This window comes from Corvus hawaiiensis, chromosome 1 (genome assembly GCF_020740725.1).
Source record: "Corvus hawaiiensis isolate bCorHaw1 chromosome 1, bCorHaw1.pri.cur, whole genome shotgun sequence".
Taxonomy (NCBI): domain Eukaryota; kingdom Metazoa; phylum Chordata; class Aves; order Passeriformes; family Corvidae; genus Corvus; species Corvus hawaiiensis.
In genome coordinates this window covers 66,785,403-66,804,619 of record NC_063213.1, presented here as the reverse complement: position 1 = coordinate 66,804,619, position 19,217 = coordinate 66,785,403, and the positions used below count along the sequence as shown (strand labels likewise).

Genomic DNA, 19,217 nt, shown 5'->3' with positions numbered 1-19,217 from the left:
AGTGGAGATGGAGAAGGCTTCCCCTTCACTCCCTGGTTCCCTTGCTTAGCAGTGGCCAAGTACACATAGTGCAAACTTTAGCCATGCAAAAAGCAGTGGTGACATCTAAGTCAGTTGCCCAAGACCCATCTAAAGTCAAAGGAAGGAGAACAACTGCTTCCAAGGTGCAATTTGACAATAAATGCTATAAATATTGGTAGACAGGGACTACATAAGTACCACAGACAGACACCCCATGTCAATCTTTCACAAATAATGTTGACTTCACAGCCAAACATGTCTTTATTTTCATCTATGTTGTTGAGTGATAAAAGGAACAATCAACCTGCAGCACTGCTATAACCTTTCTCAGCAATGTGGAGTTCTACATTAACATAGAACAATTCAGATCTTGCTAATAACTTGTTAAAGGTTTTTGCTTAAACTATCTGCATGAATTTAGTTGTGACAGTTGCACTTCTTTCCCCCTTGCATTTAAAATGAGATAAAATGAGTTTCAAGGATGTTACTGATATGACCAATGCCAGTTCAAGAGATTTTGCAATCCTAGGCAAATTAAAACATTTGCTTCTTGTAGAACAAAGTTACTTATAAACTAAATAGTCATAAAACAAGTTGCAGCTCCTGGAGCTCCAGCGCCCTAGGCAGCTGCCTGCTCTCTGTCACAGAGTAGGCCCATGTACTGCTGAAATACAACAGGAAGCCTCATACAGACACAAAAGACATCTGGAAAAGGAGAGAGTGGATAGGCAAAAAATACAAGGGCAGCTCTGAGCTGGGCCTTGTACAAACATCACTTCTAAGATGAACCAGAGGAGAGCAACTGATGTGGGCCTCGTGTAAAGGCTTTATGGTAAAGATGTTGTGAATCAACCAGATTTTAAGTAATGCCTGTAAAAATAAGTGAAACCAAACTAAGGCTGTTGGCTTGAGGTGAAGAAATTTCTTCTCTTATACTTCATTGTTTTTACTGTAGATGGAACATCACTTTGTATTTTCTAACAAGGCCACAGAAAACACTTTCTTACTCATCTGTTAGTGTAAATCCTTGCATAGATAACCTGAAACAGTGTCACGTGACCTGTGCATCCGACAAATTGCCCACCCGTTTATCAGCTTAAATAAGGATTTCAATTTCTAGATTTGAGCATATAAGCAATGATATTTCCAATCTTCTTTCATAAATGTGGAATTCAACATGCAGTGAAACAATCTACAGAAAGCATGCCACTTAAGTTACACTTAAACCGCATAAACATGATGCAAAACAAAAACATTTGGATAAAAAGACCTTACAGACTTGCATTAAAATCATCATCCCTTTGACTTCTGAGTTCAAGGAGATGGATTACCCACTCTCCTCCCCACATGCAGACTCAAAAGGGTTTTATTTTTCTTTATGCAATTGACTTTGTTATTTACCTTGGAAGTCCAGCATCTTGTTTTCTTCATCTAGAAGCTTCATCAGTTTAGCGTACAGGATTCTCTCATCAAATTTCACAGGATCTTAAAAAAACAACAGTGAAACGACTATGGTTTCTTCCAGCAGTATTTCAGGAAATACTATTTTGAATGAAAAGTAAAGATATAAAAATACAAAAGTCAGGAATCCTTTGACACTTGAAGAGAGTTTTTACAGGGCTAGTTTCACAGCTCAGAATGAAATTACAGTTCAATACAAGACAATTTAAAATAAAAAATTTTTACTTTTAAATTGTGGGCAATATTATATGTTGATCTGGACTGAAACTGGTTTATTAATTCTGCTAATAGAGCAGCTGAAACGACTGTTGATGTTCAAATTACCAGATGAATTCTATTGGACTCGTAATGAGAATCAAAATACCTAATTTATTCTAACGTGATTTTGGATCTTCATTAGAAATTTTACCTTGCTGTCCATAATAATAACACATTATCTAGTATGAGTAGTAATTACAACACTCTATGAATTTTGAATTTGTGGCTGGTTAGTCATTCAAATTTTTAGTAATATCTGCAGATTTTAAAAAGCAGCAAAGGATATGCATGCTTACCTTTTTCCATAAGACCTAAAAAAAAATTTACTTAAAGGTTCTATATTCAAAGGAGAAATGAGCAACTGGGACCATTTTCTCTCCAGATCTCTCATACCCTGACTTCTCCAAGTTGTCACTGGAGAGAGGCAGACAGAAGACCAAAGAAATGCATATAAGGCAGGTGGATTAAGTACAGCTACATGCAAGTTTGGGTGTCTCTTTTTAAGTGCTCAATAGAATCTCAAAGAATAAACCTTTTTTACCATGAAATTTCAGAGCCAAGTTTTTCAGTTACACTGGGCATTCAAAGAAGGCAGTGGCTTCTGTAAACCTCTTCTGAAAGTACAGAATCTTTTATGTTTGTTTTAGCCTGCAACATTGAAATGTTCCCTTGGCAAGGGGGGCAAGCAAATCCATAGTGGGATGTTGTTTGCTCTCAGGTCATTATGAACTCATACAAATTTCCAGAACTGTAGGTTAGGGGGTTCTGTGGTCCAGTCGGGACGGCCGGACGTAGACGGTGACGGATGGAGACGAGAGATCTCTATAGGCAGGTCTCGGGACACAGTCGGTTTATTGTAAAAGGCTTGGGTATTGGGGCACTGCTCAGAGCTGGTAGACTCAGCTCTGAGCAGGCCCAAGAGAGCAAGAGAGTGAACGGGTGAGAGAGAGAGTGTAAGAGCAAGAGTAAGAGCAAGAATAGAAGTGGAAGTGAGGAATGGAAGTGAGAATGTCTGAAGTCCTGGTTACAATACAATAAATCATCTTCTGCACTGAATATTCTAATTGTCACTAACCAATCTAATACAAGATACAAATCCTATAGCATTTACATACAGCCTATAAGAGTTCTTATATTACCATAGAGTGTTACATCTTAACTTCTAAAAACTACTCTTTGGACCCCTTCTGCTGAGCTAGTAGGGTCTGCTCTGACCCTTGGACCTGTTTGCAAGCAGAGGGTATTGTTCCATCAAGAGGGGATTACTTCAGTCGGCCATACCATTGTTTTCTAGTTGTTCAGTAACTAAGACTTGGTATTTCAAAAGTGGCTTTCATTTCGATGTTGCCTGTAGTTTTCATATTCCCAAAATCTTTTGTCAGGCAGTCATATTTACAAGGCTTTCCTGTTTCATCTTCCCCAACACAGAACAAATATAATTTATCAAATATAGAAAAGATAATTGCCAATACCTTCATTTTCACAGAATAACCCATTAAAGAATAGTTAGTGGCTGAAGATATGCTTTTCACCAGCTATTCTCTTTGGGCATTGAGCCTGGCTTTCTGAAGTTCTAAGAAGAGTGCAACTTCAAAGTGTGCCCTGATTTCTTCATGATTTTCTGGTTTTGACTCTTGCTTGTGACAAGCCACTCTGAAAAAAGGAGGTAAACCAGTATGGTTTCCAATCAGGGGATTACCATGCAGGACAAAGCTTTAGTTCTGACTGTCTTTTTTCATCCACTACATACAAATGTACTTCCACTAATTTAACACTTCTGCAAGGAAAAAGAAGCCAGACAGAAAGCCTGGTTTGTAAGTATTGACAAATCAGACTGGTTAAGGTAGGAAGGCACCTCTGGAGTCCAGCTAGCCCAGTTCTCCCTGCTCAAACAGAGCCAAGTAGACCAGGACCGTGTCCAGGCACCTTTTGAATATCTCCAAGGTAGAAGATTTGCTCTTGGCAGAGGTGTTGGCAAATATAGTGTTATAACTGCTCTACAGAGGTCCACACAGACAGCTTGAGGCTGGTACTGTTACTAATTGACTTTTAATAAACAAATGTTATCTCAACCTTTGAGTCACATTTTCGCCGGGGAGAAAAAGGAGGACCACCAAAAGACAGCTCTTCATACATGGATGTCAGGCTTAGCATGATATGCAATTGACTAAAACCACCTCTCCACTCCAAACCCTGGAAGTCTATGGACTAAGAGCCTGTTCCAAATTCCAAAATAAATAACTATATAAAAGCCCCACCACACAATACAAAATCAGCATTTACGGTTACGTTTATTGCTCAGCCTCTTCAACACAGTCAAGAGAACGTTTCCTCCCAATGAGAACTGTATTTCCCTATATCCCTTACGTCACCACTCTGCCCGTACACGATTTTAGGCATACATGCACAGATACATTAATCTAATCTGCTTTTCATTCTCTGATTATGAAGCAGATCATGACTCATAAAGATTTTTCATAAGATGAACCAAGGCAGGACCAACAGGAAAAAAAATCTTCCCTTTAAAACTCTGAGCCATAAGTCAACTTCCAAGGTATTACACTGGTCTCCTACACAGTGAATGGGGAAATTATTGTGATTAGATGTAATTCAACCCTGCTTTTTTTCCACCAGAACATAGAAATTCAAGTTAGTGATATGCAATAGAGCCTGCTTTTTTTAGTCACACAAGTTTTTGTCTCAACATGACTTTCAGAAGCGAACAACTTTGAGACCCTTTACAGTAGATAACTTTTTTAGATCTGACTACAGCTGTGCATCTATAGTCTCTGCAGTACAAATAAGCACAGGCTTTAGAAAAGCAAAGGGCTAGCCAGGTAACACAGGAGAGCTGGCTCTTGCGTGCCATCAGCTTATTAGTGCTTAACAACAGGAGCCGGGCCAAAGCACTCAGCGCATAGCTAAGCACTTCATTACCATGATGATGTCCTTACTTAAGTCCATGCAAATTCAGGCAGGCCCGTTCCCACCCTTTTTTATCTAAAAGCCATGACAGCAGAGGAGAATTTCCTTGCTAGACAATACCTCCTGGTTAATCTCTCTCATACCTATGCATAACTTCTGTTCTTCCAGCTCTGCAGTCACACCCTTCCACTAGCTGCTATCGCCCACAGAGAGCAAAGCTAAATATCTCAGCTAAACTGGCAAAAAGAAAACCAAAAAAAACTCCCCGTGCACTTTTACGCACTCTGGGGTTTCCTTCTGTTAGGCAAACACATATTCAACTCCGTAATAAAATTGCTCTCCAAGGAGGACTTTGGGAGCAGGATTGTGAAAAAGCTACAGCTTAGCACTCAGTTCTGGAGTAACTTCATTAATTAAAAAGAACATGGTGTAGACAATGCTCTTGGAGCGTGCTTCATTTTGCTACAGTAGCAGAGTGAATACGGCACAGCCTCATTTTTACCCACCCATTAACTCACTGTCCTTGATCAAAGTCTATACTGCCTATCGTATTCAGAGCAGTTAAGGCTTAGAATTTAAATTGTAAACCTCAATATTTAAATAGAACTGCATATGTGATCTCTGACACCTCATTTTCATGAATGGAAAAGAATATTCTGACACCAAAATTACATACTTAATTCTGCCTCACCTTCTTCACTGACCTCCATCCCACACTGCCTTGGGTTTATTTCCTCATCCATCAACGGGTCAAAGTAATTTCTGCTGTATTCATTTCCTGTGGAAAGCACATGAAGTAAGGGTCAGCGATTATTAGAAGCACATGAACTAAAATGTTAATTTTGAAATCGACACCAGCAAGCAAAGGGGCATTTTTTGCTACTTTACAAGCTTAATTTTTTTAACAAGTCCTCTAAGCCTACTGGTACTGCAATTATCATCTTGTGAAAGGTCAGAAAAGGTAATTCTGAAAACAAGTGGACTTTATGTTACTTTTTCTCAGGAACTAATGAGAAAAAACTCTCAAATTCAGATGGTGGAAAGGTAAGAAAAATTTTTAAAAATACAGCATCCCCAATATAAGCCAAATTATTCTTGAAACACACCATACAAGTGAATTTTCCATACTGCAAAGGAATTTGTGTTTCACAGCTGACCTCTCCAATTTCAACAGTTTTAAATTTCACCACTGAGGTTTCAACGTCTGGTGCATCTTTAATACTGTATCGAACCAGAGAAGTGTTTAATTACAGAGGAGATACTAGGATACTGCCTCATTAATCTGAACAGCAATTATGTTCAGTTGGACTAGGTAACTAATCCAAGATTTTGATGGGATAGACCCACTCATTTTAGTACTTGGCTATTTTAGCAGCTACTTTTATCTGCTCTTTAGAAAATAAACAAATTTACTAAAAAAATTGTTTGTTAGAATTATCATGACATAATACAGTATCTAGCTGCCTAGAAGAACTCATGGTAAAAGCCAGAAGAATTTCCTGTACAAAAGGAGGGAGGGCAGACTTTCCTCAAAATATGCCTTTTCTTCAGCAAAAGTGCTGCACTCTATTAAAACCATCCACATGTTCATTTGGATTTCAAACACAGTAAATTATTATTAAACAGGGGGAAAAAAGTAAAATAATTAAGTCCATAACAAATTTTTTAATTGCTTGAATAGACATGGATATATATCCTGGGAAATACATAAAAGCTGAATGTATGAGGGGGTTAATTCATCCAAGATACACTACTGTTGTCTACAGTGTATTTGTTTTAGGATCAAAAATAATCCAAGCAGCAGCTCCTTTTCAGAGACTAAATGAAACTTTGATATGAAACTAGGTTTAATTTATATTTCTGGACTGGCACATTTTGACTGTCAGTCTCTGTTCCTTCAATGTAGTAAGTACAAGAACTGAAAATTTGCTTTACCTTGAGGTCTCAATAAAGAAAAAATAAATGAGTTTCATTTTTGTTACTTTATCTGTCAACAACTACTAGGCTGGTATGAATCTTGGCAGTATGTAATCAAAGTCTTATGTACTGCAATAACAGAGCCATTCTACCTTATTCACTGTAATTGTTTTTCTCTAGCACAAAGCACCATGATGTTATATGAACACCCCTTCACATGCTGGTAAAATAATTCACCTACGTACTAAGAAAAGAAAATGATGATGCATTTCTTTATTCAATTATTTCATAGATGTAAATGTAAATTGCTGGAACGTATGTTGCACCCATGCAAACAATATTCAGCTCTTGCATAGGCTTTTTGCACAATCTTATTATCACAACAGCTTTTATTGAATTTTAATGTCCCATGTGAGTCTGGTGTGAAACTTTGTGGAGTAGACTTTTGGGCAACTCTTCTGGACAGAATAATTGGCATTTAGGAGGAAGTGTCATGTTATATTTGAGTCTGCAAGGCATGGAAACCATTATTCAAAAAAAGAGATACATTGACAAATACGATTAGACCAGAGCTTGCTCTCTGGTCCTCTTTAAAAAAAAGAACAACCTCAACACTTTGAGGAGTATGAGATATTTTGTCCAGGGTTTTGGCTCTGTCAGAACCACACACAGCTGGCAACAGACAGTTATGCAGAAGGAAAAAGAACCACCAGGCTTGATTTCCTCAGAGCAGCATACACTCTTTAAAACTTACATAAGCAGAACAAGTGGTAAACACCAGAATCACCTCCTCATGGTGATTTTATAGATAACAAGCTATTTTAAACTGCAGGACTCCACAGAAGACTTTTATTGAGGTGTTCAGAAGAGCTGAATCACACGAACCTTAGGTCACTGCTCTGGGCGGGGGATGTTGCTGTTTGTGGGGTTCTCGGTCTTTTTCCCCCTCAGCTCAACACACACACCTTGACAAGCGGTGTGACCAGGAGGTCTGGGCTCTGGGCAGGTCCTAAAATTTCTCAGGGGCAGTGGGAGTTGCTTTAGTTTTAAAATACAAAATTATCAATTTTAGTCAACGTAACACACTGCCCAAGGCATTTTGCTAATAACATTTTGTGAGCATGTGAACAGATTACCAATCATTTCACATTTGCTTTTGGAAATATTTGAAAGCATATAACATGTAAATTAACAGTCCACTAAGGAATTCACATCAGTCTGCTTTGTGGTATAAACACAGTAAATGTTAACACAGAGCTTGCTTGTAGGTATTTTGAACAGCACCATATAGCTTGATGCTTTCAACAGAGCAAGTAACTTTGACTACCTGCTCCCAAAAAAGACCTGGCCAACTCTAGAAACTTGGGTCTTTGCTTTGATCCAGAGGTTGCCTCAAACCCATTAACTCAATTTGAAGTCCTGCTCACCCCTCAAAATTGTGTTATTTCATGTGGAAAACATGATGGATAATTCAGGAAATCAGAATTGAAATGCAAAATCACAGATTATCTATACATTAAAATAAAAGTGGAAAGAAGGGTGTTGGCACAAGAGTGACCAGATGGGAATTTCTACGGTTTAATTAAAGCAAGAGGAGTTGCTAATAAAATTAGCATAATCCTTGGATGCAGCCCATGGGACTGTACAAGAATTACTAGGACTGGATGAAACTTAAAAGATGGCTTTTAAGATAAGATGTCTGTAGTCAATTATGTAGTCTGTGTCCTGAGAATACCACACAGGAAAGGCATGACTAAGCTGAATTTCTACGTTGTCCTCTACTCCACAAAGAGATCAGGTAGTCCTTGTCAATTACACATGAAAGGTATAGCATGGAATTTGGATAACAGGCAATTATTCCATTTACGTTGTATTACTGATCTAGGTTTTTAGTTTAATGAAAGAATAGAAAAAACTCTGTTGAATTTGTTAAGTAACTCGCAACCAATGTAAAAATTAAGGAATTATCAACAGCCAGATGACTGACCACTAAAAGCTTGAATAAACAATTGTTGGTGTTTATTTTCAGAGTGAGTCTTCAGGATAAAAGGAAAAAAAATTGGCATGAGCCATCTTTCTTTAGAAGACAATATGCAGATTATGGTGTGCACAAACTTGCCCTGATAAGAAACAAGTGCCTTTTCAGACAGCACCATGGTCAATATGTGTCTACCAATGACTTGGGAGAACGTTATTGGACATTACTAAGGCAGCCCACGGAAGCCTTTTGTATCAGATAGAATAAGACAGAGACATTTTGGAAAGATGAAATCCCAGCCTGAGACTGCATTTTGACCCAAAGTGCTTTTGAAACACAGTGATGCAGCTGGGAATGGAAAAGAGGAGTCCTCCTTTCCCACACCTGACTTAAAGCATTGATTTCAGCGGCAATTCCTATTAGGGAACATCACAGCAAATACTCACTGTCTCCATTCAACAGAACTGGACTTATTTCCCTGGGGATACTTTTCATTTTACTTAGCAGATACAGCCCTTTGGGCAGCCCAGACTGAAGGCTCTGTGATAACATATTTCCCCATTCCTTTATGAGAGCCAAAGCAGTGTCCTGGGGTCACACTTGAATATCCTCAAAGAAAAGTGACCACCTCAACTCGGCCAGGAAGAACCAAGACTTGGGATTAGTAGGAAGAGAAGACAAGGGTCCCACTTCCTGCATCTCCAACTACTTCACTTAACCTTCCTTAAGTTATGATGGGTTATGTAACTAGCCCTTCCACCCACCTGTTTTCATGATTCAGCACCTACACTGATAAAGTTTGATATCTAGAAGTTGCTTATTTGAGCCTTTGATTTTACACTGTACTTTGAAAAAAATCTATAAAGAACCCTAAAAAAAAATCATTCAAAAGAATTAAAGAATGAGAGGAAAAAGAAGCCTTTTACCTTAAAACAAATCTCACAGAATGCAGAAATAAAGAAAAATCATCAATGAAAACTGCATAAATAGTAAGAGTTCCTGCACAGTGAAAAACTGAATGGGTTTCGAGTGAATTTATAAGTTCTTATTTCATATACGCAATGATTTAAAAGTGGAAAATTATGTAGGAAAATTTGAAACTTTCACAAGAAAAAATTTGAGGTTTTATTCCAAAATTTAGTGTTGCTAGAGTTACTCATATCCAAACATTACGAAGATGTTAAAAATAAAACTACAGTCTTATAGAACATAGTGAATTAATATGTAATCCAGAAAACAATGTTAAGTTTCCATTCTGATTTTTTCAAGGCAAAGAAACCAGAAGCTACACTTTTAGTTTCGGTTCTTAATTATCATTACTGACCCAAGTTATTGGTCACATTTACCCCAGCTCATGCCCATTTGAGACATACGTATTTAACATTATTTTCGATATTATATGTATAGATAAGTATTTTCTTTGCAGATCTAAAATAAGATTCCCGGGGATTGCAACTTTATTTCAGATTATCAAATATACGGAAAAGTGGTAGAGATGTTTACACAGAGATTTTCATGAATATTCATGAAATTTTCAGGAATACTAAGCAGTATTCAATGAAAAATTACATGTTAATGGCACCCTGATCGTGAAGAGCATTAAGCCAGTGACAGGACAGTAGACTTTATCTTGAAAACACAGCTTGTTAAACACTACCGACACCAGGTGACTTCCCAATTTTTAAAAAAATGTTTTAAAGGTATCATATGTCGTTCTCCTTATCCTCAGCAGACACCATAGGTAATGAGGAAATCAGATAACTGCGTCTTATGTTTATACTGCAAGCCTTGAATAAACTCACTTGTCAGCTTTGACAGGACACTGACAAGGGGGCTGTTCCTGAGCCTGAGCAGGGCAGATTGTGCTGTGCCCGCCCCAACCCCTGAAAAACACCGCATCGCACCCATGGCACTCACAATTTCTTGCACCCTGCTCCACTCCGGCAAGACTTACCACCTTCTCTGCTGTTTAAGCAAAGGTACAGCATGGGAATTAGTTATTTTTCCCTTTTTTTTGTCTTTCCTGCAGGCAACAGAGGGCACTGTGCCAAGGGATGCCAGTGTGAGACCTGCTACTTTTCCTGGGGAAACACTGTTGGTCGAGGGCACGAGAAAAAGATTTACTGATGATGATGGAGTTCATTTAGGAACACTATTAGATAGTGTGACACATGTCAATGGGGAAAATGGATACTGAGCTCTCCCAGGCTGAGAGGCTTGGCTGGTCCCACCTTATGCCAGAGAGGGAACTTGCCAAATTTTGAGGATCTGACAGCACTATTACAAGGCAAACATTTTCCAACTGTAATAAATTAGCCTTAAATATATATTCAGTCACTCTCTGAAAAAGTATTTTCCCAATTATAAAATGCATTCATTCTTCACAATTCTTCTCCCCCTACCTTTCACAAATTCAGTTTTAACACATTACTTAGATGAGTGGTGCGGTATCCCTGTTGTTAGAATTGCATGCAATGGATCACGTTTTGCACACTACATTACACCTTGTGCCGTTCTGCTGATTTCAATTGGATTACACATTGTGTAATTCAACGCAAAATTACTTCCAATGACAACCCTTTTATTCCTATGCATACATGGTGATCCATCATGCCCTGCATACCGAGTTTGGCATTTCCATTTCAAAGTCCCTGTTGGAATCAGAAAGCATGGAACAACATACATAGAACTTGAATTATTAGATACAAACTTTGCCATTGTTTAAGGAAAAAAAGAGTATGGTTTTGATTCATATTTCTGGTCCCATCCTTTATGCAAATCATTTGGTCCAACACAAATCAGCAGTGTTGCAAGCTCCCATTTCCTTCACATGGAGCACAAACATGAATTTACAGCAGATGCCTATTTCTTCACCTGTGTTTGCTGTCTCTCCAGTGGGTTCCTACCACTTCTTTGGAACAAAATTAGACCCTGTTCAAAAAGTGTTAGTCTCCAGTTCTCTATAAACAGACTGAACGCAATAGAGTTGCTGATACTTTTAACAATCTGATATCCCACATGGCTCCTTCACAAAGCTCTTTTTTGTCAGTATATTCCTACTTCAAGGTCCTTGCCTGGTTACATTCTTGAGCAAGGAAGGGCTTATATTGTCCTGACCCAGTTGAACAACCTTTGGCAGTAACTGTTCCTTAGCAAAGGCTTCTCTCTACTTTAGCTTCTCTCTACTTTAGCTTGATAAGGAGCAGAGATGCTCTATTTTACAGCGGGATTTTCCCTGCAGGACACATGAAGCACTGTGTTAGGTACACCCAGCCTAGCTCTGCAGCTTGGAGGTGATGCAGCAGAGATCCACGTAGACACTAATTTGCTCCCAGAAGCAGTATAGCCATGCTAATGCCAGTCGGTATCCGGGATAATTAGAAGAGTAGTTCCTGGTCTTCAACTGAAAAAGCTTTCTTTCCCTCCTTTTTTTCTTTCCTTTTCTTTCCCCCCTCAGATGTTGTTAATCTCTGTGGGCAAATTTATTGGAGCATGATATGAGATGTTAACAGTGCCCGTTGCAGATAAAATGGTAGAATTAATTAGAGCTTTTGATTTTAGGAGATAATCTAGTTTTGAAAAAATTTGTGTATTGGGGATAATGGGGAAAAAATGAATGCTTCTTGTCATCTGGAGACAATTTTAACTTGAATCATCAATATTTAGGGTCAGACTGCCTCAAGCCTTTTACAAGTGCACAGCATACAGGAGAACACGATTAGCCTTTTTTTTCTCTTCCTTGCAAAAGCTGCAGACTATCAGAGTCTCCAAAGATGCCTATGCAGTCACCAGCTACAAGGTGGGCCATGCAGTGGGAGCATGCTCAAAACACCCCATCTCTGGATTCTGCGGCTTGCATGTGCAGTTGACACTGCAGAAAGACCACATTCTAATTTGATCTGACATATATTCTCTCTGTATGGTTGGGCTGGATATTTTACTTATCTTGTGACAGTGTGAACAGTGCCATCCCACAGGGCTCTTCTCAGCACTAGCTAGAGCAAATCTGTGTATCTCTGCAATGAACACTAAAAACCACAAACTAGTATAAGGCACTTGGACTTTTTCTGATAGCAGCTGAGGACAAAATGTATTGAATGCTAAAATAGAATAACATTTGCTTTACAGGCCTACAATAAAATGCTAAGTACAGTAGTCCTGTATTCAGGGATTGCTTGTAACATACATCATCCATCTGAATTTGAGCCATTGCCCTTGTCTTCTGCTGTCAGACAAAGATGGAATAATTCCTGGGGGTTTGGTGCCCCTGTCATGACAGTTTGCTGGAAGCTCTTTGCTGAGCAGAGACTTTACCAAGCCAGCCTGAACTTTAGGACACTCTACAATGTATTTTTGGGTTTAAACCCCTCTGGAGAAAAGAGAAAAACTGATATTGGCTCACCTTGAGATTGGGTGTCTGACAACTGAGGAACTGGTGGACACAGGTTCTTGCAGATTTGTGTGATGTAACCCCAAATGTTTTTCCCAGGGAAATTTGTCTATCAGGCCTTCCATTGTGATGGCCATCATGAAAACCTCTGTAAATTCAATGTTTGATGAGATGAAGAAGGGCAAAAGGGTTGGTTGGATTTAGCCACAAGGAAACTGAGTATTTTAAGAAATAAGGAAATTGCAGTTTGACTAGTACAAGGCTGCTGCTAGATGAACTTATTTTCACAAGCGATATGTGAAAGAAATGAAGGTGATGGAAGCAATCAGCAAAAAGCCAGCATAGAATCCAGAAGAGAAAATAGGATGGAAACCAATTAGCTGGCTGAAAAATCAGGAGATTAATCTGAGTAAATAGTCAGGCAGTTCCCCTGGGTCACTATAACACTTAACAACAGTATTAGGACTTCACTGATGATGGAGAGCAAAGAGCAGAAAGAGTTACTCAGTGGCCTAGTCCTGAACAACAAAATTTCAGGAACAGGTTTTAAGCCTGTCTTGAACACGCAGCTGACTATTCACACCACTTCCCAGTATATTTAGTATGGAGATGTGCAAGAAGACATCTCAAAAGTAGGTGGAGGTTTTTCTAGAGAACACTTCCCTCTGGCAATTGCTGACAGAGGAACAGCCTGTGACACTGTTGCCAGGTGGAGGAAATGATAGTAACCCCTGTGGCTATTATTTGCTGCCATTAACAACATGGGCGATAGGTGGAAAGATAGTGGAAAGGCATTGCCTTCTCTCTGCCTTGCCTCCAAGTGCTTAGCCTGAAAACCCAGCCTGATGTTTATATAGTGTTCTCAACCTGTAATCTTCTAAATCCTGTGATTAAATAATTTTGCTCAAGGTTATAACTGGTTTTAAGCTGTGCAGTTTAACACCAAGCATTAGAATTGACAAATGCCATTCCCCATTGAGTAAGCAACTGAACCTAAGCCTGGGGGCTGAGAGCTGGAAGAGCAGCCAACAGTTGTGAAGGGAGGTAACCCCAACAGAGAGAGTATTTTATTAGCATCCAGGGAAGAAGAGGAGAAAAAGGAAAGGGAGCAGTGTAGAGCCTAAAACATTTATTTTACATGGGCTATGCTGCTGTGCTTGGTGTGTGGGCACACCCTCCTAGAGAAATAGCTTCCAGCATGGGGTGCAACTCTTGTATCCCAGGTGGAAAAAAAGGGAAAATTCTGTGCTGATATGCCTTGTGAACTGCGTACTGGTTCCTGAGAGCTGAGGAGCAGGAGAGGATGCTGTGGAAATGTTTCCCCTGTGGTAGAAGATATCAATAGTGTTCAACACCACGTCTGGTTTTGCTGTGAGCTGAAATGGCACCGGCTATGCAAAGCCTCTATGAACTTGGAACAAAGGAAGGTAGGCTCGAAGAACTGAATCTTTGGGTTCTGGAGGACCCAGCCCTCAACAGACTGATGCATGAAGGATGTACTACCTGTAGACAGAGTCTTCACTGAGGACTGTGAAATATAACTATTTATACATTACTACATTAATGTGATACTGTATTTACCTGTGTAGCTGGCTTTTCTCTTTCCCTCTTTAATGAAAAATTGTTACACTTGGAAATGGGGAAAATTAGTTCATGAGGTACCTGAAGATTTTTTCCCATGTTTCAGGCTTGAAGATGTTGGCTTATTAGTGGCTCTTGATGAATTTTAACCGGTCCCTGTGATTGCTGACACAAGTTAGACTAAGAATAATTTAATGCAAGGTTGGACCAGATGATCTCTAGAGATATTTTCCAATCTAGACTTTTTTATGATGGTATAAATGGATGATTACTTTTTAACAGCTGCTTGACTTAGAGCTATGTGAATAACTGATCTTTTGGTTAACTGGATGAACAGAAGGTCAAGAAGGGAGACACCGTGTTGGGAAACAAAATTTTCCAACTCTCGGCAAGCTTTCCTCTCCCATTACAGAAACACTTAGCATTGTCTCAAGGCATTGCATTCCAGGCAAAATGGAACAATTTCTGCTCCTTTCACAAAGACTATATTCAACTAGGGTTTTTTGAGCAAAATGCTATTTAGGATGAAAAATCAAAATGTTTAAAAACGCATTTCAAGCTTTTAAAAAAAATGTGTTGTTTTCTTGAGGGAACTATTCATGAATTTCTGAAGAGGCCACTGAAAGCATGGATAGTCTCCAGCGAGCCTGACTTCATTTTTTGCCAGATAGACTATTTCATTAAAAAACAATCAATCCCTTTGTCTGCTTAATCACTGTTCTGACAGTCTGCAAAGGAAAGAAGAAGAATTCCTGCTCCATGTGGCACTGCACAGAGTCACATGAAGGCTAAATGGAAAGCCAAACCTAATTTTGCAAGAAGCCATTAGGAGCCGTGGGCTCTCCAGTCCCGCAAGGATAAAATCTTAACACAACAAGATCCAATGTTTTAAAAGCCTGACTGCCTGAAGGTCTGCTCACCAGCCTGCACTTACCCATTTAAATACCTGGGCTGGAGGAGTGCAAGGGCACAACACTTGTGAGTTGGATGGGTAATGCTGGGTGATCAGGACTGTTCAAAGCCACACCAGTTACTTTGGTACCTCGGGAAGTCTTGGCCCTTGGATGCACATTTGCATATTCACAGATGCACACAGTCCACTTGAAGTTAATGAGACCACATAGTCCAATCAAGTAAATTTTTTAACGGGTATTTAGGGAAGATTTTGAGTCTGACTTTAGGAATTTTTGCTTTTATGCTAAATCTTGGCCCAAGATTTTCCTCATATGACTCGCAATACCTTTAAATTATACCTTTAAATTCCTTTTGTCACCTTCTTTCTCACTGGATTATGAACTAAAAATAACCATTTTCCATAACATTCAGGGTTAAAAATAATTCCAAATGGAGTCATTAAATAATAGATTAAAAGATACCAAAACTCTGCAAAAGGAGAACTGACATCAAGTGAAGCTCCTTATAGTTCAGGTAAACCAAAACAATAAACAGAAATTGCTTCCCAAGGCAGCAATTCTTTCGGCTGCTGCATCAAAACTGAGCTGAAAAGCCAGGATCACTCCCTTGGACAAGCTGAGCGAACAGGACTCTGCTCCAAGCATCTGAGCAACACTGGCTGAAAAAATAATGAAAGATGAAACAGAGGCAGGATGCCGATTGACTGAGGGCATATGGGAGACCTAAGGACAACAATCAATCACGGATCTGTAAGCTGTTTAAAACTATTCAATGCTAGGGAGCCAGTGAGTGAGCAGCATCTGTGTGCTCAGACTGGCTGCAGTTCCTCCAAAACCCAGCTCAATCCAAATTGGGGGAAGCACTGCCACAAGCCGCAGCTCACTGCACTCACTCTCACTGGCAGAGAGGCCCACACAACCTGCACCCCATCACAGGGAGTCACTTGAGCATGGAGACAAAGCCTAGGTCTCTAAATATTTAGACAGCCCGTGTTTTTTGGCAGCATGTTGGATTTCCTACCCAGGGTTTTCTGGGGAGCCTGCTTGAACATGCTGGGATGGCAACGCCCAGCACAGGCTGTGGAGTGTGCAGGTTAGATGGGGAACACAACCACTGTTGCTGCATTTGAGGCTAATCAGGTTTGATGTCTCACCTCTTGGTTCAGCATGGGCTTGCAGCCCGAGTTTTTGTTGGTGAGCTGCAAGGGTGCTATCTGGCTTGTCATGTATAATAACTTTCTCTTCTGAAGGCTGGTATGCTGAAAGATCTGTGCTGCTGATGTTAAAAGCTGGATTTTCAATGCCTTCTGTTGCTGCTCTCTCTTCTTTTACTATAGAAAACAAGGAGGTCAGAAGAGCATATTATAGCAAAGTGTATTTCAATGACAAGCCGAAAATTCCTTCTAGTAATTCCTTTGCTGAAAGACTCAAGTGTATCGTCCTCAAATGTCGCCAAAACAGAATTAGGTTAAAATTAACTCTAAAAAAAAAAAAAAAAAAAAAGAATAAATGATTAAAATAATTACAAATTGCACCCTGACAAGCAAGAGCAAAATTTCGCCCACAGCCATTTGTCTGTAATTAGTTAATTAATCCTTACACAAATTATGAGCAATAACTCATCAAGCAAGGCTCACCCATCAGAAATTCAGCCGACTTGGATTTCTTCTGCTTAGTTTGCTTCAGAGCCTTCTGCTGGAACTTCTGGAGGGAAATTGTTAAATGAATAAATTAGCTAAAGAACGAAGATCATCCTTTATGATCCACAACTAACACAGTATTTTAAATATGGGATGGCATTGAAATGTCATTTAATTTAAATCTCTGCTAAAGGGGTCAAACACTAATTGAACAACAGAAGTGGAAGAATTAAATAAAATAGAAGAAAAGTTAAAACAAATGCCAAATGAAGGTCAGATTAAAATACTTTGTTTTTCCCCAATTTTAATTAATGCAAAGAAACCTCAACAAATGAAGAACATTATAAGACTTGTCTCTCAGTATGCATTCAACAGCAACTGCTTTATTTCACTTGCAGAACGGCAGTGCTTCATTTAGAAAAGTTTGGTTATGTAGAATATTTATAGACAGACTTCCCTGACATTCCCCGTTCTCCTATTTTCTAAGTCCACTTACATAACCAGTGTATCTGCTCATCACACAGCAGCTAAAAATGAATGAGCTCTACCCTTTCATACAACGCAATAGAATGAAAATAGAGCCAAAACAATTATAAATGAGGTGTCACAAAAGAGAGATCATGGTCCAGGGGAGAGAGGAAGCAGGGCTCATTACAACAATGAAAAGTTCATTTAGTATTAGAGAGATGTCAACAATGGATACGGTGAAGTCAAACTGCAGGAGATCTCGAGGGACCTTAAGTCTGATAAGTTCCACAGTAATTCCCTTGGGGAGACAAGGCTCGAAATATATATGGTCACATTGAACTAAGGAAGGCCCAAGTGCTAAGCACTGTCCTTGTATAATACCTCGAGCAGCACTGGGCAAGAGTCACTCTTGGTCTGGTACGTGGCTACAGACCCTATTTCAAATGCTGACAGTCAAAACAGGCAAAGATTATCTAAAAAAAGCATATCTGGTAGTATTAATCAAAGCCAAAACCAAAGTAAGAAAACAGTTCAGACCCATTTATTTTAGAATGTCACATGGCAGCTTCTAAAAAACAGTATTATTTTTTCAAGCCAGTTGCTTAAATGTCCAGTGATAAAGACCACTCCTGGCAGCATACCTCCTGAAAACTCTCAATACAAAAGGACTAATTACAAGAACCATTGAAAAATTGCAGTTTTTACAGCATCCATCTTTCCTGTTTGATTGTGGGTGTCAGTTTCCAGTAAAAAACACCACTTGCAGCAGACACAATCAATAAATCTGTCAAAAATTACTGAACCATAGCACTGACAGGTTAATATAGATATTAATATCTTCGTATTTTTACATTTATATATGCACATATATATATGTTTTTCTGAAAACAGTGGACTTCCTCTAAAGTAAGACTAATACCCTACTAAAAAGCAAATACGTAAAAATGATCAGACACATTCTGAAAGCTACAATAAATAAATATAATAAGAGAAATGATTCCTACAAGCCACATGCAGCACAACCAAAGTTAATGATAATTTTGACAGGAGTTCAATAGGTTCAGAAATTTACCCTACTGCTTCTGATTTTTTTCAAAAATACACATTCATTCAGTTAGTATCTTTAGAATTATGTTTGCTTTGCAATATTAAAGAATTGCTGCATTCCTGTATGCCATAAAATTTTAATTGAGTCACTTTTAAAGATTCCAGAGTATTTGTAACACTGCTGTGTGATAATTATTCTTACTATGCCGTATATAATCACCACACAAAACCTTAAACTTCATGTTAACAGCTGAAGAACCAATATCATGCCAAAAATTCTGGGGCAAATTTTCAAGTGGTATTAATCAGTACACATCTGTAACTTTGACGGAATTAAGATGATCTGCATTAGATTCTGGGTATTCTTTCTGCATGTCAGATTTCCCTAGCAAAACTAAGTGCTCACTATATTGGCCATAGTCAGCTTTCAGCTGCTATAGTCTGGAAAATGCACAAGCTCCTTTCACAGCACAAAAAAGCAAAAAAGGTATTCTTCCTTCCTCATATATAATAAAGAGTGGGTTTTGGAGTGGGTTTGTGTACGTGTGTGTTTTGGGGTTTTTATTGTTTGGGATTTTGGGGGGGTTTTGGTTTGTTTGCTTTCGGGGGTGTTGAAG

General features: G+C 39.0%; 1 protein-coding gene across 1 annotated transcript in view; it reads right to left on the bottom strand.

The window, feature by feature from the left end:
- LOC125328594 overlaps positions 1-19,217 on the bottom strand; it is a 184,900-nt gene that overhangs the window by 153,362 nt on the left and 12,321 nt on the right. Inside the window, exons 4-7 of the mRNA XM_048309507.1 lie at positions 17,083-17,149; positions 16,600-16,776; positions 5,357-5,443; positions 1,423-1,506 (exon numbers count right to left, since the gene is read on the bottom strand). Coding sequence (XP_048165464.1) covers positions 1,423-1,506; positions 5,357-5,443; positions 16,600-16,776; positions 17,083-17,149 — 415 coding nt within the window. The remainder of the gene's footprint in view (positions 1-1,422; positions 1,507-5,356; positions 5,444-16,599; positions 16,777-17,082; positions 17,150-19,217) is intronic.